Below are 27,641 nucleotides of genomic sequence, written 5' to 3'. Positions count from 1 at the left end.
GATTTTGTATTTCATTGAATGTTAAATCGGTATAATGATTGGTATCCATTCTTTTATTTCCAGGCCCACAGACTTGTGCTCATAGCAGCCTGTCCCATGCTGCAGCATCTGGAGAATGCATCCCTTGGATCTCATTTAGAAGTCAGAATGGCAGCTGATATCAAGCAGTCCTCTGTCATTTCTTTCCTGCGTTACCTGTATGAGGGCTTTATGACACTCACAGAAGAAAACTGCAAAGACATTGAAAAAATGGGAAAGCTTTTACAAGTAGAAAGTGTTGTCAAATGTTGCTCAGACTTTTATAAGTGCTTAAGTGAGAAAACAGGCATGAAAATGGCGTCTGGACCTCAGATGAATTTCCAGGATAGTGTTGAATTTCGCCATGTAAGGACATCAGATTTTCAGAAAATGGTACAGGATGTAGGTGTGAAAAGATCAGTTGATTCCGCGAGTCCCAGTGGAAAGCGACCAAGGATACAACGAATGGATGATAGAACATCCATGAGCCACAGCTATAACTCTGACCCTTTTGAAAGGGGTAGAGGATCCACAGCAGCAGATGTGGTAGAAATTTTAGAAGACAGTTTAGAAGTAGTTCACAAAGAGCCAGCTCTTAGAGATTCTGAAGGATGGCCGAAAGAGTCAGACTTGCCCCCTATTAGAACTTCACAATCAATATCTGTAGCATCTAGTCAAATCTCTACAAATTCTAATGACATTCAAATAGTGAATGTAGAAGAAGCAGAGTCGAGGACTCTTGCCTCAAGTTCTCCAGGAGATGTAACTACACATTCCTCTACTTCCCGCCATGAACCCTCACCACATCGAGATACACAATCATCATCATTAGACAGAGTGTCATTTGAATCTCCAAGTGCAAGACGTGACCAGCAGAGATACTCAGACATTTCAAATTTTGGAAGTCATCCATCAGGACCTTCTGCTCATTCCCGCCCATCAGAATCATATTCACCGAGTTCATCGAAGCGTCCTCAAGTACCACCTCCATCTCATCCAACGCCACAAATAAATCCTCCTCCTCTTTCGTCATTCACACCAAAGTTGCCACCTCTTCAGCCAAAGCCTTTTGCTGTTGGTAGTGCAGTGCAGGCTGCCAGCATACCTCAGCCCTCATCCATTAGACCAGCAGTCCCAATCCCAGGCACTCTTACTGCAGTGCAGCCCGTTGGTGACCAGAGCCCAGGGTCCAGCTCTAGTCAGGACAGTCGAACTTCAGACAGGTTTCAAAATAAAGGAGCCAGTGGAGGCAGCCAAGTAGTACAGCAGCATGTATCTAATTCACAGACAATTCAAATTGTTGAGAAGCTCTTGGCTGGTGAAGGAACTTCAGAACAGAGGTAACCCTTTGTTTTAAATATTTCTTAATCAACAACAAGCTTTCAACTTGCTCAATTATTCTAATATGAATTTTTTTTTATCTTGAAACAAAAAAATTTTGGTAACATTTTGAGATCAATTTTAAGTTGTTTTATGTGGTTTTAGTGTCAAAGACACATCAAGTTCCTCAGACCTGGCTCCTGATATTAGTTTCATCAAAGTGGAGGAGTCTGACACTGGTGGGTTAGACATGTATGTAGACATTCCAGATGATGCAAAAGGGGCTCTTTTAAGTGGACAGGAAGAAGGTGAAGAGGATACAGGAGAAATTCCCATTGAATGGACGCGTGATGAATCAAATGAAGGCAGCAATTTAAGTGGTGATCAAAGTGGATCCATGCTGGGTCAGGAGGGAGCGTTTCAAGGTGGGTTTGTTTTGCATTTAATGTTCATGTGAATTCGATATGGAAATTTCATCATTTGCTGTTAGAGGAATGTGGATCCAAGTTAGAACATTTTTTTAAAAATGAAAATAATCAACAATGAATTTTTTTTCCATTCAGTAAACTTCAAATTGTTTTTGATGTTCTAACTAAACTGCACCTTCATCTAAATGTAGTCCTGATGATATCTGCACATGAAATAAGTTGCTTTCAAAAATTAAGAAATTTTCCCCATATGAATCCCCCCTGGCTTTTTGCAGAAAGGTCAGTTTTAATTAAATAGATATTTAAAAGGGTTAAAGACAAGGAATTCACTAAACATGTAATACAAAAGACAGATAATTGAATTGTCTGTATTACTTGTTTGATATTTACATTGATATTGTCTTTTTCTAATTGGACTAAAATGTTGATAATTTTTCCAAATTCGAAAGCCACTGGCCCCCTTTTAAAAATGTTGAAATAAATCATTGGGTAAAATGTATATTTCTACACCAAAAATTCAGATTACTTCAAAAGCATATACAGTGTATTTAAACACAAACAAGATTGTAAATTGTGCAGACATCAACAATTTTTTTTTTTGGAATGAAAGAACGTATGATTAAGCACAGAATAGGAGCAAAATGCAAAAGTTAAAGCAAGGGTGGGGGAAATGCTTTTTTTAATTATATAATTAAATTAAAAAAAATGACCAGAAAGGCCTTGACTCATTCCAACTTGACAGAGAAAACAAGGGTAATGATAACGTAGAATTTCATTTATTTATAATGATTTCAAATCTGGATGAACATTAAGTGTGGGGGTAGCAGAAAATGAAAAAAATAAGACTTTATTAAAACCTGATCTGTGCTTATGAATAAATGTCTAGAAAGTTTTTGATCGAAGAAGAGGAAGGACAAGGATCACCTGGAGAACAATTCATCACAAAACACAACAACACATAGAGTAAATGTTCAATATGTTTATCCCTGTGGAGTTTTTCTACTGTAAAATCATTTAATTTTAATGTGACCAATTTTAATCCCTTAAAAATTCAGGTACATTGCGATATAATTTTGTTGGCAAATTTATCTTCATGAAAGAAATGTTCTGTAGATCAAAACTCTTTGAGGTTGTAAATTCTGTTGTAAATTCAAGAGTTGTAAATTCAGTAGTAAGGGTTTCTTATGAAATGGGCAAAAAAAGAATCCCCACAAAATGTAATGATTTCTGAAGTTTCTTGGGTCTTGGTTCAGTAAATTTTTGGTTCATTTTCGAGTTTTTCAGTCTCGTTTCTTACATCTATTTTGAACAAAAATTCCATGAATCTTCATTTGTTACATTGAATTCACCTTGTAAAACAAGTCTTAACCATGTTAATGTCTTGACATCTGTGTTAAGGACTATTAGGCCGACTTTTGGCAACAACATGATCACTCCAGCTGGTTTCAATAATTATCCCATCCTTTGGTGACAATGTTTTGCTATGGATGAAGTAAATTTTAGTTATGGTTTATTTATCACTGTTAACATGCCCCATTCTTTTGATTTCGATATCATTTTTTGTATAAAACAGATTCTATATACAAACAAGACCTGAACCAAAATACAGAAAAAAGGAACTGAAACTGAACCGAACAACTTGGACTGGGTTTTCGGTTATTTCGGGGAACTGTGACAACCCTAATTCCGCAGTATATATATCATGAAGTATTTTATCAAAAAAAAAAGCATACAGGGACTTGCATAATGAACATATACTTATTTTGTGGCATGGTAAACCACATTTTGTATATGTTATTATTTGTATTATTTGAAAATGATTGTAATTATGAGAAAGAGGTACTGGCATTAATTAATGTTATATGGTGCAATATAACACCAGATGCCATTTACCTTGCTGTTTCAAGTTTCGCATATATTTGTATTAGCTCTTCTGTTCCAAAGCAAGAATAGCTCATGCATTTGTAAGGTGTCTGTTAATGCTGCTCCTGCTCCTCCAACATTAGTAAAATTGATTTTAATATACCTGTAGGTTACTTGTAGATAAGTTGCAAGATATATATACAGTTGAACCTTGGTATCTCAAACACTGATATCTTGAATACCATGGCCATGTCAAAGTGATATGGAAGTCCCAACCAATCTTGAATCCTCGGATATCTCGGAAGTATTTTCTCAGTCCCATGGAGTTCAAGATAATGAGATTTGACTGTAATTCTCTCTGTGTTCCCACTGTTACTTAACTCTTCAACAACTAAGACTGAAAACCCCCCAGATAAAACTGTTCTGTTTAACCCACAATTAGTTAAACTGGTCAGGAAAGTAGTTTTTTTTTTCATCCATTATTGGAAGTTTTTACTTGAGGATGTGGACAGAGAGCAAATTTAAAAAAAATGCTGCTGACACTGCAAATATTGACACCAAAATGAGGGATATTTCAGTCTACACTGCCTATGTTGTAGAGGGCACAGTTGTTGATCAATACCCTGCTTTCAAGGGAGAGAGAGATCTTGATCTTGCCCATCAACCAATCAGCAATTACCGACAAAAGAGGCAAACTCTCAAGCAGCCAAGAGTCAAGAATCTTGATGGCGATCGTCTAGATGAAAAAGCCCATTGGCCAGGACCTACTGGAAGCAGTAATACAGTTTGTGTTGTGTGTAACAAAAAACATACTCTGTACAGAAATAGCCACCCTGGGTGCTCTCTTTCAGAAAATCCATGTAAGCGAACAAAAACAACCATGAAGTGCGTCAAGTGTAATGTGAACCTATGTTGCAATGCCAGATCTACTTGTTTCAAGAATTATCACACCAAAGTGAATTACTGGCTGTAGAAACCCTGAAAGTAACTAAAAGTAACTAAATATTTTGCTAGATAAGAACTTACTTGTGTATTTCTTATAGAAAACAAATTCTGAACTGTTATTTAAAGTGAGGATGAGCATTTTGTAATATCTTTTCGAAAATCAGTAAATTTTTTAATTGTATGTTATGACTACATCGAGATATCAGGGATTTATAAATGCAAGGATATGTTCAGGATAATTTTATCAATTATTTTAAGGTTAAAAAAAGTTTCAATTAGAGAACTTTATAGCAGCAAATATTTATCCAAATATATCGAAAGTATTTTTTTAAAAAAAATTGTTTTTATTAAATACCATTTTTAAAACATTCAGACATTGAGGATTTATGTTCAAAATTTATATGCCTTGTTTTGAGAATTTAATTCTCTCTCTTTCAATATTATAAATACAAAGAAGTAGAGCTATGGTCTTGTCAGAGATATGTTTTTTACCCCCAGAAAACAAATTTTATTGCACTGCTTAAATTTTCAAAATTTGCAATTCCATTTGGATGATTTTGTTCAGAACAACTCTGTCTGGATCAACAAAGGATTAAGGTGCAGTAAAAGTTCCATGTGAGGAACTGCATTATACTGAACATTCAGGAATTTACCAAAAATTCTTATATTTTTTTATTTTCATTAAGAAATATTTGTTATGAATTCAAATACATTCATCAAAAGAATTTCAAACCTTATGATTGAAGACAGCTTCAAACCTTATGATTGAAGACAGCTAGTATCCTATTTAAACACTCATCACTAATCATGCTGTTCCTTTAAAAATGAAAGAAAGGGAATTTTTTCCTAAAAAAAAAAAAAAAAGAAAAGAATGAAGTGCACATACATGCATGCTGAATTAAATATGATTTAGAATATAAAATTAATTTAAGCATGACAACTTAAAACATAGCCGTAGAGACTCAATAAAATGTCCTTATTAGCAGTTTTAATTAGTATGGATTCCATGAACTCTGAAGAGAAATTGCAATATTTAAAGACTGTCATCTCTTACCTTTGGCCAAAGTAGCAATGAGCTTGATTCAGTTACAAGAATTTTTATGCTCCAACCCAGGAAAAGCTCAGTAAAATTTTACATTGCACATGTTTGCAAGGGATTGTAATGTGTTCTAATAAAGAGAAGAAATCTTTCTTAAATTGTTTGTCATTTATCATAACTGTAACTAGGGCTGTCACGGTTCCAAACGTTATTGAGTTGGGTTTGTTTAGTAAATTTTCAATTTGGATTTTTATGACGTCGAGCTCTTGGAGCTCGAACGTCATCTAGCAAGCGCCCAGTTGAAATCGTGACCGGATATGTACGCGACCGAATGTGTCAGTCGATGCATCCGCAATAGAAAGTAGCAATAGCTATAAACCAATTTCTTTGAAAACGCTCGAAATGAATAATAGCTTGAAAATAAAATTGCATCAATTATATCTGCAATTAATTCTATTGCAAAACAACAATATTATGTTTTATTTTCACACAAGAAAAACGTGATGGTTGTTGCGGATGAATTTCTACAGAAAGGGTGCGTTGAATGACATGAATAACATTTCGGAACGATAACCGTGTAACATAAACAACACAACAGGAGGTAAAATAATTACAAAATTACATAAACACGAATACTACAAGACTAAAAAGATTGATTTTCTAAATCTTAGCTTTACTTATACAATCTTCTAACCAACTCTATCCTAGAAACCGATGATATTGACCAGTATTGCTGTATTTCTCCATTTCCTCAATTTCCCAGTATACCGTATACCACGCCCGATCGTAATTCGATCGTAATTGTAACAGAACAGAGTCTTGGTTGTAGTTTAGATGCAATCACTAATACAATGCTTTGACATTGGCAATTAGAAAAAAATATTATATAAATTCATGAAATCCTTCATAGTTCTTCAACTGACTGAAAAGAATTTAGCATGAACATGTTCGACGGTGTCTGGTCAATTCGAACCCTGCTCCATTCGGACCATGACATAAGGCCCCAGACTGTAATTGTGATATTTTGTTTAAACTATTTTTTTAATTATGTTTCCTGAGTCACTCACTTGACTTATTGCTATCTTCAAATTCAAAATGATCTTTTGAAATTGTTTTTCTTCTTCGACGTCATTGAAGCCTTTCAGGCTTTTGATTTTCTTTTTAGTTTGGATCTTTATATATATTTCAATTTCATGAATTAAACTTTAAAAAAACATTTTTTTTACACTAAATTCACTCAAAAATGACCACAATGACTTAGATTAAATATAACTTCTTGACATCTACTAAGCTTGCCTATAAGGGATATATTGTGAAATATAGTCAGCATAGTAGATGACCACTCTCTCCTGCATAATTTATTATCCAGTTCTTTGGTGACGAATGTTTTGTCGTGGTTGAAGTACATATAGTTGAATATTTCAGTTGTGATATATTTAACACTGTAGTCTTGGTCATTTTTGAATTTGATGACATATTTTTGAAAAAACAGATTCTAATGTACAAACCATACCCAAACCAAAATCCAGAAAAATCCAACTGAACAATTTCAATTGTGGTATTATGTAATTTCAGGGAACCATGCCAACCCTAATTATAACATATGTATAACACATCTTGAACTGCAGTAATGATGCATGTCTAAATATATTTAACAGTAACACCCCACAACTTAAGTTGATGGAAGTTGAAACTCTTTTAAGACTGCCTTTATCCTATAATATTCAAAATCAAAGCTCAGGAATGAAGTAATCATAAGAATTTGAGACAAATTAGATTTTCTGACCATGTTGGTTTTAGATCATTTCATCTTTTGTTGGAGGTTGATATAGTCTCAAGAACTTTTTAAATTGAAATTAAGAAACAGTTAAACAAAGGTTTTCGATGACAGTGTAACTGTAAAAATCTTTAATTTGATTGGCTAAACAACTTATTTTATACCTCAAGAAATAAACCTCTAAAGGTAGATGTGATGATTTTACTTGCATACATGCATGAACACACACAAAACAGACACAAACACATACTCATCTTCCATGATGCTGGATGACTGCGGTGAAGCAAGGTAAGTTAGGGTAGGTATATGATGTAGAATGTATCACAAGTAGATGTTCATAAGATTATGGTTTGTAATTTTATGAAACCCAAAATGATGAAATTTCCAGATTTTTTTTTCTTTCAGTATCATATCTGCTGCATTATAAACACAAAAATATTTTTTAATTACATGGATTTCTTAAAAGTTTTGAAATTATTTAAGAAGTCTTTTTTTTTTAAATTAAAAAAAAAGTTTGTCAGTTTTGTTGTTTAAGATGCAGAAAGATCTGATATTTGTTTTAATTGTATTATCACAGAAGTAAGTGTAGAAATCTTTATTACACATATTCAAAAAATTAAATTTTTATATACAGTTATTTTATAATGCATATGAATACTAGACTATTTATGAATTGAAGGAGTAATTGAATACAATAAATGTTGACCTCTTCACTTTGAAGTAATACTGAGAAAAAGGCTTTGCACATGCTTTTCTTGTTTTGTTTGAAATTGTAAGTGGTTGTAAGAAGTTTTCACAGATATTTTTGTCTTTTGTTGCATTACTGTTTTTTCTACACTTACTTTCTCGTGAGCTATGTATATCCTGCAATTTAGAAGTAGAAGTATTATTCCAGTATATATTCTCAAAACCTTATTCAAATGCAATGGTCATTTGAATAAAAACCAAAAAGAGGAAGAAAATACAAAATATAAATCCAGAAATGTAAACAAAGACAAAAATACTGTGTTGATGCTAATGTGAAGAAGGCTTTAAGAGAAGTGTTCATATTTGTTGAAATTGATGGGTTTTAAATGTTTTGTTCCTGTAAGAGGTTCTTTTTGGTGTCTTGTGTGATTGTGATTTTTGGATGATCTTTATGGAAGGGTGTATTGCTGTACCCAACTGATTGGTTGTTTTATTAAAACAGGCTAAGTCCTCACAAAAGTTTTAAATTTCTGTTATTTTTTGCGATTTTTTTTTTAATAAAAGGAAAAAAAAAGATAATGTTACTTGACCTGAAAAAGTAAAACTCGAGCAAACAAACATTAGCAGAGATTTGAAACCTGAAGAAGGATTTGGTCTCTCTTAAAGTACATGTACTACAAGAGAGACCATTTTGAAAGTTAATTTAAATGCATAACTTTGTTAACTCCAATATCTATTAGTATTGCTCATGAATGCCATCAATTTATGTAAAATCCAAAAGTCTCTTCTCTACTTCAGCAGAGTGAAATGAGCTAAAATAAGGAAGTACTGATTTTCTGGGATTAAGTGAATTTATGGATTTTAATTTAAATATATATAGCAATTAATAATAGTAACACTGTAGAAGTAAAGAGATGGAGGCCAGTGCATATGACCTGTTCTTTAGATAAAAACTTCTTAATCAACCTTTAAACCTATGCATTGATTATCTTGAAGTATAAAATGTTTTCTTTTTGTGGAATACTCAGTAATCATTTTGTGTTAAATTAGTCCAAATCTTGGAAAGTTTCAAAGTATCAGTTGTTGAATTCTTTTGGCAATCTTGAATAAATGATAGCAACAGTAAATATTTCACATCACAAACTTACTGGATTGGTTTTCCCTTGCGATTAAACAATTTTCTGTGTTGCACATTGATTGGAAAAGTTTTCAGTATAAATTTTTTCGCTTCATTTTTTTTTCCAAGCTGGAGGCTGTTTAAAGTCTAAGCACAAGTTCCATTTTGGAGACGTTTGAAATGAAGAATGTGATAAAGGCACATTTTCTTTGCTTTTGTAAGTGTTTTTAGCTCACCTGAGCTGAAAGCTCAAGTGAGCTTTTCTGATCACCCGTTGTCCGTCGTCCGTCCGTCTGTCTGTCCGTCCGTCCGTCCGTCCGTCTGTAAACTTTTCACATTTTCAACTTCTTCTGAAGAACCACTGGGCCAATTTTAACCAAACTTGGTACAAAGTATCCTTGGGTGAAGGGGAGTTTAAATTGTTAAAATAAAGGGCCAATTCCCCTTACAAGGGGAGATAATCAAGAAAAGACAAAAATAGGGTGGGGTCATTAAAAAATCTTCTTCTCAAGAACCACTGGGCCAAAAAAGCTGAAACTTATGTGGAAGCATCCTGAGATAGTGTAGATTTTAAATTGTTAAAATCATGACCCCCGGGGGTAGGGCGGGGCCACAATAGGGAATCCAAGTTTTACATTGAAATATATAGGAAAAATCTTTTAAAATCTTCTTCTCAAGAACAACTGGGCCAGAAAAACTGAAACTTATGTGGAATCATTTTTGGGTAGTGGAGATTCTAAATTGTTAAGATCATGACCCCCGGGGGTAGGGCGGGGCCACAATAGGGAATCCAAGTTTTACATTGAAATATATAAGAAAAAACTTTAAAAATCTTCTTCTCAAGAACCACTGGGCCAGAAAAGAGGAAATTTATGTGGAAGCATCCTAGGATAGTGTAGATTTTAAATTGTTAAAATCATGATCCCCAGGGTAGGGCGGGGCCACAATAGGGAATCCAAGTTTTACATTGAAATAAATAGGAAAAATCTTTAAAAATTTTCTTCTCAAGAACCACTGGGCCAGAAAAGATGAAATTTATGTAGAAGCATCCTAGGATAGTGTAGATTTTAAATTGTTCAAATCATTACCCCCGGGGGGAGGGCGGGGCCACAATAGGGAATCCAAGTTTTACATTGAAATATATAGGAAAAATCTTCTTCTCAAGAACAACTGGGCCAGAAAAACTGAAACTTGTGTTGAAGCATCCTGGGGTAGTGTAGATGCTAAATTGTAAAAATCATGACCCCCCGGGGGTAGGGCGGGGCCACAATAGGGAATCCAAGTTTTACATTGAAATAAATAGGAAAAATCTTTAAAAATCTTCTTCTCAAGAACAACTGGCAGAAAAACAGAAACTTATGAGGAAGCAACCTGGGATAGTGTAGATTTTAAATTGTTAAAATCATGACCCCTGGGGGTAGGGCGGGGCCACAATAAGTATTATAAGGGGGAAATCTGGTAAAGAACATCATGGCCAAAGTTACTCAGGTGAGCGATGTGGCCCATGGGCCTCTTGTTTGAAGAATTGGTAATACATTTTTGCTCTGGCATCAGCCTTTATTGAACTCTGTAATTTTAAAGGGATTAAGGTAATAAGGTTGATTGGTTATTTTTTATTTTGTATGTAGGGGTTGTTGCCGAGATGAGCAGTTCCAAAGTGACAAAAGGACCATCCAGTGATCCCAAAATGCTTCAGTGCAGACAATGCTCATTTGTAACTTATTACAAAAGCAATATGACAAGACATTTAAACACTCACACCGATGCCCGACCTTACATGTGCTCGATTTGTAAATTAACTTTTAAGAGAAGTGATCACTTAAAACTGCATCTTCAGAAGCATGTGCGTGGATAGAACATTTTTTTTGGCAAACCCTTTTGAAGTGTTGGTTAGGTCGTGTTTCATGTTTCACTTGAGGGTGGAAATGACAAAATCTTCACCTCTGGATAAGATTGACATTGTGCCTTTGTTTTAAATTCTTTGAGTATTCTTAGTAAAATCATAACTGGCGAAAGTGAATAATTAAGGTTCTATTCCTTTGTTTTTACTGTAGGCCCAGAGAACAGTATCCTAGGGAGCAGTTTGGGATCCAGCTCTTTTACCGTGATAAACATCCCATTGTCTGCAGTATCTGAAATAAGAACACAACAAAATATGTTGCCATTACCACACATTAAACCAGTCACATCCCCTCAAATAACCCAAAATGTTGTGAAAGTTGACAGTGGAAGGTTTAAGGGGAGCATGTGTAAAATATGTGGAAAAACCTTTTCTCAAAGAGGAACTGCAATTAGGCATGTTAAATCAATTCATTTCTTGCAAAAGAGGATTTACTGTCCAAACTGTAACTTAGGGTTTAAACACAAGTATCACCTGAAAAATCACATGGAGTTATCTTGCAAGAAAACGGATTAACAAGAGTGAAAAATCTATAACAAAACTGATTCCAATATGTGTTTCGTATTTGTGTTAATTTTAAGGTTAATTGGTGTACAAATATTGCTGTTGTACATACGTCTTGAAAGTCTTTAATGAAGGCTTTAAGATTATTATACTTGTTGTTACTGTTAAGTCATTATTTTTAAAAAATAAATATCATTACATACGATATTCGTTATCAATTTAGGTGGAAATATCAGTGACAGTTTTGGATCAAGAAAAACAAAGGCTCTGTTAGTGTGTGACAATTGCAGTTACTCATCCTACCTTCGACGGAATTTTGAACGACATGTTTTGACACACTCTCAAGTTCGACCCAAATTTTCTTGCCAGATTTGTCAAAGAACTTACACTCGAGAGGATAATTTGAAAAGACATATGAAGGAACATGTGATGCATCTTTGAGTGTATAGCGAAACCTATAGGTGTGTTGTGAAATCGATGCATTTCGCTGTTATTCAATATTTCCATCAAAGAAATTAAATTGAATCCAGAAAGGAAATATAATTGTTTAGGGTTGCGCTTTGTTTTGGTGAAATTTGGCATATTTTGTCAGCAAGTAAATGGAAATAAATTTGATGCTATTGTTTGGATATGGTCTATTGAAATTGTTCATGTAAGGGAAGTGTAGTGGTTGAAATTCTTTGTTTCTTTTCTTTAGGATGGAAGGAAAAATCGGTAGAAGTTTCAAGGGACATGCAAAGCGATGATGTCCAGAAAAACATCCCCCCTATTGCCTTTCATGCGATACAATCAGATTATAGTTCTAATGTTCGTGGATTATCGTTAAGGGGAGATGAGATGGCTAAAATATTAGATGAGGCAGAAGGGAGTTATTCTGTGCCAGTAGGATTAGATCATCACTTGGTGAAAATTGATACTTTGTCTCAGCAAGGCTTTCAGTGTAAAGTGTGTGGAAAGATATTTGCATTGAAGTCAACAGCAATAAGGCATTTAAGAACTGTGCACTTTTTGGAAAAACGGTTATATTGTCCATTTTGTAATACAAGTTTCAAGCACAAACCACATTTGAAGAGACACATACTGCTGTCCTGTAAAATGAGGAAATAATAGTTGAATAAAAGTTAAACTTAAGAGATTTTTGCTTGATTCATGAGCATAACGATGGCATTTGTAATACATAGTGTAGTATATTTGAATAGATCTCTCCAAAAAAGTTTGTGTGTCAATTTCATGATTTTTGGTTGAAATATAATCGAATTTTTTTTGGATCATGATAAACGAAGGTTTTGTTAGTGTGTAACAATAATTGCAATTGCTCATCATGTTACTCTCAAGTTTGTTTTAGTCTTGTGCCAGATTTGTCAGATAACTTTTTTTGAGAAGACTTTTGAAGGATCATTCTACGCATTATCGAATGGATTCATTATGGAGAAAAAAACTGCTTTGCTGTAAAGTCGATGAATACCCTTCTGTGTTATTATTAATACAGCATTTCCTCCAAGAAAATAAGTACTAGTATAGTCAGAAAAACTAAGTGTAAATATTTCAGAGGGTGCGCTTGGTTTCTGTGAAATTTTGGCATGGTCTGTAAGATAATGAAAATAAAAATTGATTCCAGTGTTTGGTCCATCAGTTGTGTTTTTTGACGTGAAGGAGACATAGTGGTTGAAATCTTACTCTCTTTTCTCTAGGGTGGAAGGAGAAATTGGTGGAAAAGAGATCGGTGATGCAAACCTATGGGGTCCAGGAAAGCTTCGTTTCTCCTCTTTCAAATACTGTTCAAACAGATAATAGTTCTAATGTTTGTGGATTAACGTTAGGAGATGAGATAGCTAAAATATTAGATGAAGCAGAAGTTAGTTATTCTGTGCCAGGAGGATTAGATCATCACTTGGTGAAGATTAATACCTTGTCTCAGCAAGGCTTTCAGTGTAAAGTATGTGGAAAGCTTTCTGCAGCAAAATCAACAGCAATAAGGCATTTAAGAACTGTTCACTTCTTGGAAAAACGATTATATTGTCCATTTTGTAATACAAGTTTTAAGCACAAAGAATATTTGAAGAGACACATATTTATGTCTTGTAAAAAGAAGAAATGATTTATTAAAGCACACATGCATGTTTTAATGATAAATCGGTAATGAATTCATACCACTGTATAACATTTAAATAAATGTCACACAGGTGAATAAAAACTTGAAAGACTTTTGCATGTTCTACGAGTACATCAGTCACATATGCAAAAAGAGTAGTTCTTGATCGGAATATAAACAAGTTGCATGAGAACGTCTCCAAATATAAAGCTACAATGTTTCGTCTTTGTCAATTTAGGTGGGAATTGTGAAGGGACATCATTTGGAGTAAGAAGAACAAAAACCTTGTTAAGATGTCCAGATTGTGTCTATTCCACCTTCATACGTCAGAATTTCGACAGACATGTTTGGACACATTCTAAAAATCGCCCAAAATATTCTTGTGATTTTTGCCAGAAATCGTATAGCCGAGAGGATACTTTGAAAAGGCACATGAGGGATCATTTGGAGTTTACTGCCACTAGTTCTTTGTTGTAGATGGCATTGAAGTACTTTCATTAAATAATTTTTTTTCTTACACTTTTTTGTGACTTTAGAGTGGTCTTTTATTGCTATTTGTAAAAATATCACACACTGAAAGACTGCTCGACAGGATTGACGTCATTAAATTTGTTACTTGATTCCGGAATTACTTTAAAGTGTCAAGATCACTGACGTAACATGCAAGTAAATTGATATGTAGTATATCAATCTATTGTGCGCTTAATAGAAAACAAAATGTATATATGGATCATTTTATGCAGCAGAGAACATTGAATTTATGGTGATTATGGTTTTACTGTAAAAATTTAAAATTTTTCGGATGAAATGCATAGTTATTACGTATAAATGTAAGGTTTTGTGATAGTTGTTCGCATGACATTAAATTGAAACCAAGTAGAATTAATTATTTTTTTTTCGAATAGGAAAAAAGTTTTAACTTGCTTAGGTAAATAAAGATCCTTAATTCTGACACTTGTTATTCCTAAGTTCGTGTTTTTATTCATTTAGGTGAAACTGACAAAGTTTGGTCGAGTAAAGCAGGCTTTCCATGTATTACATGTGGGCAGATTATGGGGTGCAGAAAAAGTTTAAGGAGGCATATGATGAGGCATTCAACTTCCCCGAGTCGTTTCTTCTGTGCAATTTGTCACCGATCTTACACCCGTAAAGATAATTTGTTGAGACATATGCACGAACATAACAAATCTACAGTGACAGAAGTACTTTGACAAAGTGTATTAATAATGTTAGAAAACAGTGAACCATGAATTCCTGGAAAAAACAAACCATGAATTCCTGGAGAAAATAATGGAAAACTAGAGAACCCTGAAACTATTATAAACTGATGTTTGTTTTCTTGTTTCTTTAGGACCAGTTCTTCTTTCGCCATTTTGTGATTCAAATGCTGATAATCCTGGTTCCAGCAAACCAACCTTCATGTGTCCAATATGTGGGCTCACTTCCTCATTTAAAAGTAGTTTAAAAAGACATATGGCAAATCACTCAAAAGCAAGGCCTTATCAATGTGAAGTCTGCCACAAGTCTTTTAAGAGGAAAGATTATATGAAGCAACATTTGCAGTATCACTTTATGAAAGACAGAATTAATCAGGACAGGAGTTGCACTGACAATGTGGAAAAGTGAAACTGCCAGTGAATTCCTGATTATTTTTCTTTATCCTCCTAGGAAAAAATATAATTGTTTCCGATTTGGTTTAAATTTTGTATACCAAAATTTAAGGGGCTTTTCAGTAGTGTTCGATACTGGCTTGTAACAATTCGATGAAATATTATCTATTATTTATTTCTTATCGTAGGAATGTATAGATATCAACTTGACCCTTCTGAGGATGATGGTTATGGTGATAAAGTTTCCAAATACCGATCGTGTCCGATTTGTGCATTGAAATGTCATAGAAGTAGTATTAAGAGGCACATTGAGACTCACTCTGACGCACGGCCATTTTCTTGTCACGTGTGCAGCAAGTCCTTCAAAAGGAAAGACTATTGGAAACGACATACTACGTTTCACCATTCTGAAAATTCAGACACTTAATTACTATTAATGATTTTAATTTTTTTTCTTGATTGTGATTGCTGGCTTTGTCCCTTATCTCAGATGAAGCAGTTAATGTCAGGTCACATATGTAATCCAAATAACAAAGTTGAAATAATATATTTTCACAGTGCCTAACATATTTGTTTGTTACGTAAAATGTAGAACTGACGCCTAAATTCGAATGTCAATACAATCATTGTAGGAGTAACTTTAAGCATTCAGGTGTACTAGTATATCTTACTTTAAATGTTAAAAAAGATGTGCTTAGAGATTATGTTTTTAGTCTCAGAGGAGTCCTTGTAGTTGTGTGATGAAGAAGTGTATTTTTTGATAGCAGTTTGAGAAGTACATTTATTTTTCCCTTTTTAAGGTGTAACCCAGATAAAATCTGAGAGAACCATTGAAAGCTCTGGAAGAGTAGAAAATAAAGATCCTTCCAAAATTAGAGACCCCTTCAAAATGAAAGAATGTCATCTCTGTAATGTCTGGATCCAAAAAGGACATTTTGCAAGACATAAAGTCGTTCATTCAAATGTTCGACCATTCATATGTAAAAAATGTCAAAAAGGCTTCAAGAGGAAAGATGATGTAGCTAGACACAAAAAACACTGTAGGAAAAGAAGGGTTCCCTAATAAATCTCTGTTACGTGTCACATGATTAGAAATTTATAATAATTAGTATTTCAGTTTCTTATGTTGGTCGATTGCTTAAAGGAAATGCAACATAATATGTTAGTTGAAAGGTCTTATCAAAATAAATATATATTGGTTGACAAAGGATCCTCATTTCTTCTTCAGGATTCCAATCCATGTATGTCCGCTGTCCTCGTGATGAAGATGATATAAGGGGAGATAATTCGTCTGGCAACATGGTTGCTTGTCTGATGTGTGGATTTAAGTCTCACATTAAAAACATAACAAGACATATTCGACAACATTTTGGAGATAAACCATATAAATGTCACCTTTGTAATAATTCTTATACTAGGAAGGAAGGGTTAAAAAAGCACATGTCAGTGCATGGAGAGGACGTGTCCAACTAGATGTGTCTCTTGATATAGTCAAGTCTCTTTCTTTGGAAGAGTCGCCCCACTTTTAATTGATAAAGGGTACTTTTGATGTCTTTCACAGAACAAATTCATTGTCTCCTTATCAAATACATGTAATTTGTTTTTGAATTTGGGGCAGATTTTTTTGTGTTCATGTGTTACTCAAAGACTTGAGTACAGAAAATTCCCGGCTAACTCAAGTGTACAAAACAGTGACGTATGATTTCCTGCTTTGGAGAGAGAGAGAGAGAGAGGGATATTAACTTATGGTACCTTGAAACTTTAATGTTCTGTTGTTTACAGTAACATCAAATATTCATTAATAAACGGACAGAAAAAAAGATAATCTACAAAATCATAATGTAAAATTTACTTCTTATTTAAGAGACGGCAATAGGTAATGTTCTACTCTCTTTTTCTAAAAAGTTGTTTGTTGTCCCAAAAGATATTTACATGTTACGAATAGCATTTGTAATGATGCATGAGGGCAATAAATGTGATTAAGAAATGGCATTTGAATTTGTTCTTTTAAAGTGTTTTGTACTCAAGTGTTTTGTACTCGGTCTACCAAAATTAACAGATTTAAGACAAAAAATAAAGGTCACATAAGTTTGGATAGTTTTTGGTCTGCAGAGCTTTTTACCATTTATCACTTCTGTTATTTTTATTTTAAGTACCTCAACCAAAGCTTTTAGGTTCTTAAATTGTTGGTCTACATTTCCATGTTAGGAATAGGGGAAAATTATTAATGTACCTTACAAATGATTAAAGAAAGTAACTTTTCAATTATCTTTCCATTGATATTAATGTCTGAAAAAAGAGTAAAAAGTTAAAAAAAAGAAAAAAAAAAAAAGAAAGGGGGATACTTACAAATAATGGACATTAAAAAGGAATGATAAAAATATCAAATCTGGTCTTAATTGGTATAAAGCACAATCACCCAAATGTTAAAAACCCTAAATAACAAATTTACCAGAAAAGGCGAATATACCTCATTAGGGGGATGAAAAACAAACAAAATAAATAAATAAGATATGTAACAAACAGTATTTTTAGTATTATCACGAGTGTTTTAGTAAAAAAAGGCTTCTGTAGAAATGTATATAGCAGATTAAGAAATGTGATAATTGGTCTCTTTTTGTTGTCGAGTGAACCGTATTTATTCCCTTTTCTAGGTAGTAGTCACTCACCCCTCTGGAGGAACATTCAGTTTTCAAGGCGGAGTAAGAATCGAGATCCCTCTGAAATGAGAGAATGTCCCATCTGCAGAGTTTGGACTAACAAGAAAAATATTGCTAGACATATGCATGTTCATTCAGATTTTCGTGCATTCCGTTGTAAAGTCTGTGATAAAGGGTTTAAAACTAAACTTAACTTGGCGAGACACGAAAACATACATACCAGGGAGCTGTGCAAATGAAAAACGAGATGCACTGAACTCACGTGCGATGTTATTCTCGAAGTCAATTTGATATTGATTGTGCGAAGAATTCGAAACAAAAGAATAAAATATGCTACAGTTTTGTACGTCTTAAAAATACGCCATACTCTTCAGAGGTTTTATTAAAAAAAACCTTAAAATTTCAGCATACCAAATGATGTGCTTACATTTAGGAGTGTACCACAGAAATGGTCTGACATTCCTCATTTTCTTCTGTAGGATTCCAGTCCATGTATGTTCGATGTCCATGCTATGAAGATGAAAGTAACAGAGATAAGAATTCGTTTGGCAACACGGTTGCCTGTCTCATATGTGGATTTAAATCGCACAAGAAAAACATAGCCAGACATATTCGAAAACATTTTGGTGATAAACTGTTTAAATGTCACATTTGTAGGCAATCGTTTACCAAGAAGGATGGGTTAAGGAGGCACATGTTTCTTCACGTAGATGTTTTATAGTAAGAAATGAGTTACAGGAAAGAGGCTGTTAGAAAGTTTGTAGTATAGCTGTTATGTGCTTTTTCAAACTGAAGGGATGCTCTTATATGCTAGTATGACACGGTTTTTTAAAACATTTATTGTGAAATAGAAGAACGACGGACATAGCCTTTAACCTTGGTCGTTTTCTCGTGATAGGGTTGACCGCAGAGATGCAAATTGGATCTATGATGATGGATTGTCCAACCAAAGAGCAGCCTGTGACGTGCAGTTTATGTGGAGTAGTAGTTCAAAGACGTTGTTATAAAAGGCATCTTGACAGTCATTCCAACATTAAAGCTCACGTCTGTCATTTGTGTGGCAAGTTTTACACACGGAAAGACAGTTTACAGAGACACGTTATGTCAGTTCACAAGATGTTTAGTGCCGGTGATGGCGGCGGCGAAAAATCTCAGTCTGTAAACTGAAGTGACTTTGTATTGTTCGAAATATTCTAAGTTTTCTTCTCTCTGTGTCTTTTTGTAAATTCGTTTTGTGGTAAACCGAATTATGTTATATGGTGTAATGATAAAGATGTTTTGTGTTCACTAATTATCTTTTATATGATTAAAGATGGTGCATCATGGTAATGAATATGAAGCTTTTCTTGTATTCACTTGATCATTTAAAGAGAGGAGGTGATTTTACACAAAGAAGTCAATTTTGCATGAGTTTTAAGAGAACTAGTACATACATATTTTAAATTTAGAAACAGCTGATTAAGAAAAGATGATATTTTATTATACTATACATTGCTGAATTATTTAAAAAAGTGATCCGTTATTCCTTTTTTTTTCTTCCTAGGCTCTGCCTTTATTGATTGGCAGCAAGTGGAGAAATGTCTTTTAACGAACAAAGAAGATGTTGTATCTTGCACTGTTTGTGGCACTTCTGTACAGAAAGCTAACTTTAAAAGACATTTGGACATTCATGATAAAGATGTGGCCTACAGTTGCTACATTTGCCAAAAATCATTTAAAAGGAAAGATAATTTAAAGCGACATATAAAATCACATCTGTCATTACGAGTGAAGGACAATATATAATTTTATAATGTCCATATGCATTATTGTCCATATGCTTTCAATTACTCAGTGTGACTGTTTTTGTAATGATGAGATTGTATATATGGAAATACAAACAAAAATATTGGAAAGTAATTTAATTCTTGATGGTATCATAAAGTAAACCAAAAATATGGTTGACATAATTTGTAGGTGGAACAATGCTCTGGTGGTATTTTAATTGGTTTCGTATGATTTTCACGTTCTGTGGGATTGAAAAAAAAATTCTAGAAATGTTGTGCTTGAAGGATATATCTAGTCTCAAAATAAGGTTCAAGCTTGTGTTTAACATCTATATATAAAGCCCTTGTGATTCGTTATACAGTTAAATTGGTAATGGGGAAACTATTTTAATATCTTTTGTCTTCTGTAGGACCTTTAAAGGTGATGCACGGAAAAATAGGTGTAACCGAGTCCTCCTCTTCCACCTACACCACATGTCCATTGTGTGGATTACAACTTCATAAAGCGAGTCTTAAAAGACATATGATCCAACATTCGGACATTAGACCATATGTATGTGCAATATGTAATAGGAAATTTAAGAGGAAAGACTATTTGGAGTCGCACATGCGTACGCATCGGAAGACTAAATAAATGAAGAGATTTGAAATTGCCCAAACACACAATTTGATTTAACAAAGAATTCGATGTTCAATAACTCTTAAGCTTTAAAAACTTTTGACTGATCTCTGTACATTTTGAAAGTCTTCACTTTATATTGTTAATTAAAAGCAATTTCGTTGATGATTTTTGTTGGTGTTATGAATGTGTTCAATAAGCCGATTACTTTCTATATATGATACACACTATTCTGTATAAGGAGTCTGTTTGATTTGGAGTACATTGGTAATAACAGCATTGGAACAGCAGAGGAAGTCGTTGGAACATTGTCTTCTGTTTTTAGATGTTCGTGTAAATTTTAATTCAAAAAATGACTGAAGGGAATCAAGTATCTCTGATATGTTTTTTTCTCTTTCTCTTTAGGAGTACCGGACATGGACTTCTTCACGACAAAATCTAGAACATCGTTTTTGTACTCTTTCACATGTTTACTTTGTGGAACTGTGCTGAAAACCAAACGAAACTATCAGAGACACATGGTCATGCATTCCTCTGCTCGACCACACGAATGTAGTTTATGTGACAAAACCTTTAAACGCCAAGATCATTTAAAGAAACATGTCGACTCTGTGCACCTTAAAAAGAGTTCTTAAGGTGCATTGTAGGATTTGCACTGTTAATATACCTTTTGCTAAGGATAATTATATATATTTATCTAAAAAGATTTTTTTTTGCAATTTCGGTACACATGTAGTGTTGTGATTCTAAGGTTGTGAGTAAAGATATTACAAGCATGATATGAAAGTTCAGGTTGAAACGGGAGAAGACTAAATATATATTAACAATTTTTAATACGTACATGTATGATGTAATTTTATGGAGCGAGTATTTATGTTAAAATGTAACGAAATTACCGGTTATCTCTTCTACAGGCCAGCACAGGCACCAAATACCACAAACCACTTCGTTCAACTCCGAAAAACACTGTGTTTGTCTTATCTGTGGATTCAGAACATTATATAGAACTAATTTAACCCGACACATGGCCAATCATTCGGAGGAAAAACCACACAAGTGCGAGTTTTGCTTGAAGACGTTCAAAAGAAAGGATTATCTGAAACAACACATTTTGTATCACAAGGATGTCACGCATCCTCTTTATCAGCCTGAGGCTGTCTGATCTGATTTTTCGAAGAAATACTGTTTGATTGAAGTACAAACCATTGATACTTGTATTAGTGGTTCAGAGTTCTTTCATGAGTATACTAGTATACGTTTTTTTTCTTGTTTTTAATTTTATTGAGGGATTTAAGCATTTGATGGTTCATGTTAACCTTTAAAACACTTTTTTGTTGTGTAATATATTTGTATGATTTTAACATTCAGTAATAAAGATTTTAAATTTGTCATTGTAATTCGTCTTATTTCTCTGTAGGACCACAAATGGAGCCAGAGATATTCCCTAATCCAATAAGAACTCACGGAAATCAATCATACAAGTGTCCGATATGTGGCTTCACTTCAATTTATTGTGGTAGCGTCAAGAGGCACATTGCGTGCCACTCAACTAAGCGGCGTTTTCAGTGTAATCTTTGTCCAAAGTCATTTAAGAGAAAGGACTACTTAACACAGCATATGTATTTGCATTTCCCCGACAAAAATAAGACCGACAATTCAAAGACTTAGAATATTGTTCCGAGGATTTTTGTTTGGAGATGTCTTTAATTTTTAAAAAAAAATTATGCGTGTAATTACTTCTTGTGAGACTTTTTGATAGAATTGATTTGAATTTTCAAAGTTATTATTTATTGGTTGCTGACGCTGAGCATTTCACTATGGACACATGTTGTAATTGGAGGACATGGATGACATCTGTATTTCCTATTAGGCACATATTGTATTTTTTGCTGTTGCATTTGATATTGAATACAAGAAATACCTATCTGCTAGTGCTTTGATTTAATATGTAACCTCCAAAATTTTCAATTTTAATTATTTTCAATGTAGGATATGCTGAGAAATTCAGTGATTCTTGTATTCGATTGGAGAATAACAGATACCAATGTGCGATTTGTGGGCGAACATCTCTATACATGAGTAACTTAAGACGACACTTCTCTACTCACCACTCATTGAGACGATTCCAGTGTCAAGAATGCGGGAAAAACTTCAAGAGAAAAGACTATTTAAAATTGCACATTACATCATTACATCAGACTTTTAACGAGTCGGCGTATTTGGATCCCAATACATAAGAAGAATGCAAATAAGCAATAGCTTTGCAAATTTTTTTTGGCTTCTTCTTACAAAATTAGAGATAAAGCTATATATGTTATATATTTCAATGTTATTTAGACGTTGAAATGTTTCTGTGTTCATATGTTTGAGTCGTTATCTATGTTCATATTATTAATAAATGAAGAAAACTCACAAGTCGTTGGTGTAGTCTGGTGTTTATTTGCATTGTAGAATACTGCACTATCACATCGTGTGGAGTGTAAATTGCACAAGATAGGACTAAAATTTTAAGCTTTTTTTTTTCTTATTTCATAGGATATCTAAATGAGGAGATTCCATCCCAACAATTCCCTTGCAGAGTTTGTGGTCAAATAATGACAACAGAGCAGCAACTTAAAATTCATTATAGAACAGAACATCGAATAACTTCTGTTTGTCATTGTGGAAAATACTTCAAAAGCGCCCACGCCTATAGATATCATTATAAAGTTAAGCATGAAGCGGATCGGCGTCTCCACAAGTGCCACATCTGTGGTCTTACTTCTGAGTATTTCCACAGCATGAAAAGACACATGGCAACTCACACTGATAGGAAAATGTTTCATTGCAGTAAATGTAACAAAAGTTTCTATAGAAAAGATTCATTACGAAACCACTGGAGAACTCTACATTGTTAACCTCACACCTGCTGAGTTTCGTACATGTATGACTTTTTAAAAATGTGTTGTTGTTTTGTTTTTTTTTTTTAAATTTGCGAGATGAGATGTCACTTTGTCACAAGATTGTAATAATCAATGTTGAAAAACGTGTTTGCCGTTTGTTATCGTCGAAGGTTGTATTCGATTTCTGTGGAACAAAACCGCATAAACAATTGATTAATTTATTCTCATAATTGTTGATTGCATTGAGGCAAAGTGGAAGAGGTTATTGGGCTTGATATGGGAAGCTTTTCTTTTCATTGAAAGATCAGAGGTCGAAAGTGTTCCCATCGCAATATGATTTGCCTTGATATATAATTGTAACATGAAAGTTGTTGGAGTTTCAATGATATTACGAAATCTGCATTTTTTTTCTTCGTAGGCTTTGGGGTTGAAGGTGATTTCCACATGGATTCAAATGTCATAAATTGTGAATGTGGACGAAGGTTTGATTCCGTAGCAACATACGAACAGCATTGTAAATCAGATCACGGTGGACAACTGTACCCCTTCAAGTGCCCAATATGTTACAAGAGAATTCAGCATCTAACTAGCTTGAAGCGTCACATGGCAGCTACGCATTCTGAGCAACGTCCTTATAGTTGTTCATTGTGTCAAAAGTCGTTTAAACGAAAAGATGTGTTGACGCAGCATTTGTTTTGTGTGCATAAAATTAAGCGAGGGAAGATGGCCATGTAGCCATTTGATATGAAATAATGACTTTGCGCTTAAAACCACCCTAATTTGGCATATGTGAATATGTAAATATTCCACCTGAAATAATCTTCAGATTGAAATCTTATTGTCTATTTTTTGTAGAATCGTTCTGTATTAAAAATGAATTTTATTAGACGGGGATTTGTACATTTTAAAAACAAGAAATAGTTGAATTGTGAATTAGAAGTAGAAAGAATTAAAATAAACATCTTTTTAAAACTGGTGTTTTCTTTCTGTAGGCTTTCCTATGAGGAGTGGAGAATCGAACTGGGATGAGGATCTGTGTTGCTCTATTTGTGGGAAATTATTTCATAATAAAAGCAATATGAGACGTCACTTACGTGATATTCATTCAGATAGAAGACCTTTCAAATGCTCTCTTTGTGATAAATCTTTCAAACGAAAGGATGTGTTGAGGCAGCATTTTTGTATAGTGCACAAAAACAAGACAAAATGAGAAAAATATGAAACAATTTTCAGAAAACCATGAAGTAACAAATTACTTTTTCTGTCTGTAATAAAAAGTACCTTTTTTTCTCCAGGAAACATGGAAGATTATTCTGAAATCACAGACGATAACAGTATTCAAAGAATTGTTGCAGAAAAGATAAAGGATTTGTACTGCCCTGTCTGTGGAAAAGAATTTAAAAATCTTCGAAATTGCCGCCGTCATTTCATTGCACGCCATTCGCTAGAGAGGCCGTTCAAGTGTTCATTTTGTGACAAAAATTTTTCGCGTAAAGATATACTAAACCAACACGTTATGGGTGTGCATAAACTGCATCCGAGTTCTTGTTTTCAAACTACTTAGAAAGGAAAACATTTCAATGGAGAGGTGATTTTAAGCTTTCTAAAGCAAAATTAAATGAAACAAAAGCAGTTTCTGGGGGCTGTGCATGGTATTAAAATGTTTTTGTAAAAGTCTTTTCACTGTTAAGAGGTGTTTGTGTACCATAACTCCAAAATATTACCTTTGATATCGTCATTAAAATCTTATGTTGTGTAGATGAATTGCTTGGTTCTTAATAAGCGGCTTTCTTGCGAAGCAAATAAAGTTAATAAGTTTGATTACTGTGTTAAAATCAAAGTCAACAGACATTTTTTAAAGATATGTATTTGGTGGATTTTTAAATATCACTGAATGGACGTATTTGTGAAAATATGTTTATTTAGTTTCGAACGAATGGTACAGAAGTTGAATAAAAATTCTTTAAAGATTAATAATCTTCTTTAAATTTACATGTATTAAACAAGTTTTAGACTTGACTGGCCTCTTGGCCAATTATCGGTATCGGAGATTTTTTTTCAAGAGGAAGCACATATTAAGGAAGTGCATCTCTGATAGAATGTGAATGTCGAATATAGACCAGGCGCATACTCTTTTATCAGCTTACGAAGATTTCATAAAGGAAATAATGTTTGTTAAGAAAGACAATTGTATGCATTAGGTTCAGTTTCGATTTGGTGATATTTCAGGGAAATAATCAGATTTAAATGAAGGTTAAATCAGATTTCAAATACAGTTTTTTCTCTTGTCAGTAATTGACCAATAAGAAAAGATAATTTTAGGTTACGGGTGTATTATTTCACAAATTACCAAAGGTATGCCTTTATTTTAACAGATGCTCTTCGTATTTTGGATGAACCAAAGGCACGCCCAATTCGATTTTTGAGGAGTGTTCGTTACGATACCATTGTTGAATTGGTGTTGGGAAGGTTCAGAGTTCCCCAGAAGCTGAGGAACAGGGAACAGCAGAATGCATACCTACAACATTGGCGGAATAAAGACAAATTCGAAGTGAAAGACGGAGAATTGTATCATATGGGACAAAAAGTTTTCAGACATTGATGAAAAACGTTTTGGATTGCAATTAATAAGCGTTTAATTGGACAGTTTGCAATGATCGCCGATTTCATGTAGTCTTTTTGTCGAGCTCAGGATGTTCGTTAAAAATGTTGCTGGATATTTGTTGTGCTTAAATGGGTAGTGGATTTGCAGTGAATTTTTTTCTTGGCTTTGGATTGCCTGTGAAGTTTATACATTATATTTTTTAAGTTACTGTTTGTATTTGAACAGGTATTTCTGCAGTTTGTAGGTTCGGTGAATTGTTCTCGGTTCTGTAAACAATACCGGATTTGTATTATTAAATACGTAATCTTTGATATTCATTTGAGATAGATGTACCATTTCCATTTGTTTTATTTCCTTAGGATCAAAAGAGCAAACAGAGAGGACTAACGACGGTTCTTTTGTGAAATGCTACATATGTGGAACCTCTTTTGGCAATGTGGACGAACTGCTAGAACATGAAAAGCATACTCGGAGTGTACTGAATTGCTGCAAATGTGGAGAATATTTTCAGAATCGTCAAGTACTAGACGCACATGTACAGAAATCACATTATACTGCAGAACAGTTTATTTGCCCTGTCTGTTTCAAATCGTTTCAGTATTCGGGAAACATGAAGCGGCACATGGCAACGCATTCGTCTGAGAAACCCTTTTCATGTCCATTCTGCAATAAGTCATTCAAGCGTCATGATGTACTAAAGCGCCATTTGTTAATTCACGACAAATTTTTCTGTTAGAATTTGAAATCAGGAGTTAAATGCTGTGTTCCATAGTAGTATATTACACTGAATAGAACTTATCTATGTGTAGTCATGTTTTCACAGCGCAGAACTGGGAATATTCTAGTCATTTTAAACATAAGGAATTAATTTGAATTGTAAAGAAAGATAATTTATTCAGTTTGTCTTAGTTCTCCTTTGCTCTTGTCAGCTGTAAGAAATAGTAAGATGTTTGTGGTGATGCTAATGCTCTTTGACTGAGAGGGATTGTTGATGTGATGCTGGCTTCGTGTATGCAGTTAAAAGGTAGAATGTATTCCTCCTCAGTGGTCCGATGACAAAATTAAACTCTATATTTTTTGTTTTACAAAGGCCTGTCTTGAAAATGTGCTAATTTTATTATTGAATACGGACAGTTCAAGAAGGATATGCTATTCACCTGTTTTCCTGTATATTACAGACACCACTGTGAGAATAAATGCAGCTTCTACAACCCTTTGTCATCTTTGTCGGATCACATTCCCAGCTAATGAGATTATAAAACACCAGCGAGAGCACCATGCAAAGGACCAAAGGGGTGTTTCACAAACCAAAAAATTTGTTTGCAATGTATGTGGGAAACCACAGATAAGTTTTGCTCATCTTCAAAGACACATGACAACGCATTCCTCTGAGAAACCCTTTTCGTGTCCTATCTGTAATAAGTCATACAAAAGACATGATGTCATGAAGCGCCACTTGTTAACTCACGCAAAAGCAAGGCTTGTTAGGAAGGATTTTTAATCGTACCTTATTTATATAAAGGAGGAGTTTAGCTAATCCTTTTTGTAAAATGCTTGTTTCCCGCTCATAGTTCAAGTTTCTTGGGTGTATTAAATATGTGTGATTTTATTTTGAGTAACAGCTGATTGTCTATTGTGTTTGTACATAAGGAGTATTTCTGAATTTTCAATAAAGATGTATTCATGCTTTTTGTCTTGTTTGTTTAAAGTATCCATTCATTTCATAACTATAAAGAATGAATTTGAAACGAAAGACTACTGGGCCACATTCATCGCTATGTCACATCTCTTTTAGCAAAGCTCTGGTCC

The 27,641-nt window shown here is 34.0% G+C and overlaps 1 protein-coding gene across 31 annotated transcripts in view; it reads left to right on the top strand.

The window, feature by feature from the left end:
- LOC133184031 (zinc finger protein 768-like) overlaps nucleotides 1-27,641 on the top strand; it is a 47,482-nt gene that overhangs the window by 5,027 nt on the left and 14,814 nt on the right. For 7 of the 31 annotated variants that reach the window (XM_061318923.1, XM_061318924.1, XM_061318989.1 and 4 more), the window contains exons 3-4: nucleotides 64-1,358; nucleotides 1,504-1,763. In XM_061318923.1, the coding sequence (XP_061174907.1) occupies nucleotides 64-1,358; nucleotides 1,504-1,763 (1,555 nt within the window). Of the gene's footprint in view, nucleotides 1-63; nucleotides 1,359-1,503; nucleotides 1,764-4,228; nucleotides 4,618-10,822; nucleotides 11,065-11,248; nucleotides 11,624-11,821; nucleotides 12,055-12,295; nucleotides 12,721-13,289; nucleotides 13,712-15,041; nucleotides 15,325-15,488; nucleotides 15,866-16,528; nucleotides 17,288-17,954; nucleotides 18,215-18,439; nucleotides 18,723-18,858; nucleotides 19,294-19,503; nucleotides 19,761-20,136; nucleotides 20,512-20,750; nucleotides 20,982-21,259; nucleotides 21,630-21,762; nucleotides 22,029-22,880; nucleotides 23,267-23,645; nucleotides 23,974-24,219; nucleotides 24,453-24,522; nucleotides 24,992-25,602; nucleotides 25,848-26,191; nucleotides 26,584-27,010; nucleotides 27,520-27,641 lie in introns of those variants that run through there. The other 24 variants (XM_061318971.1, XM_061318926.1, XM_061319102.1 and 21 more) reach the window with 24 other exon arrangements.

This window comes from Saccostrea echinata, unplaced genomic scaffold (genome assembly GCF_033153115.1).
Source record: "Saccostrea echinata isolate AGI-Se365-2 ecotype Australia unplaced genomic scaffold, CSIRO_AGI_Sech_v1 ptg000001l, whole genome shotgun sequence".
Taxonomy (NCBI): Eukaryota; Metazoa; Mollusca; class Bivalvia; order Ostreida; family Ostreidae; genus Saccostrea; species Saccostrea echinata.
Note: the sequence above shows the minus strand (reverse complement) of the source record. Positions and strands in the feature narration are given on the sequence as shown.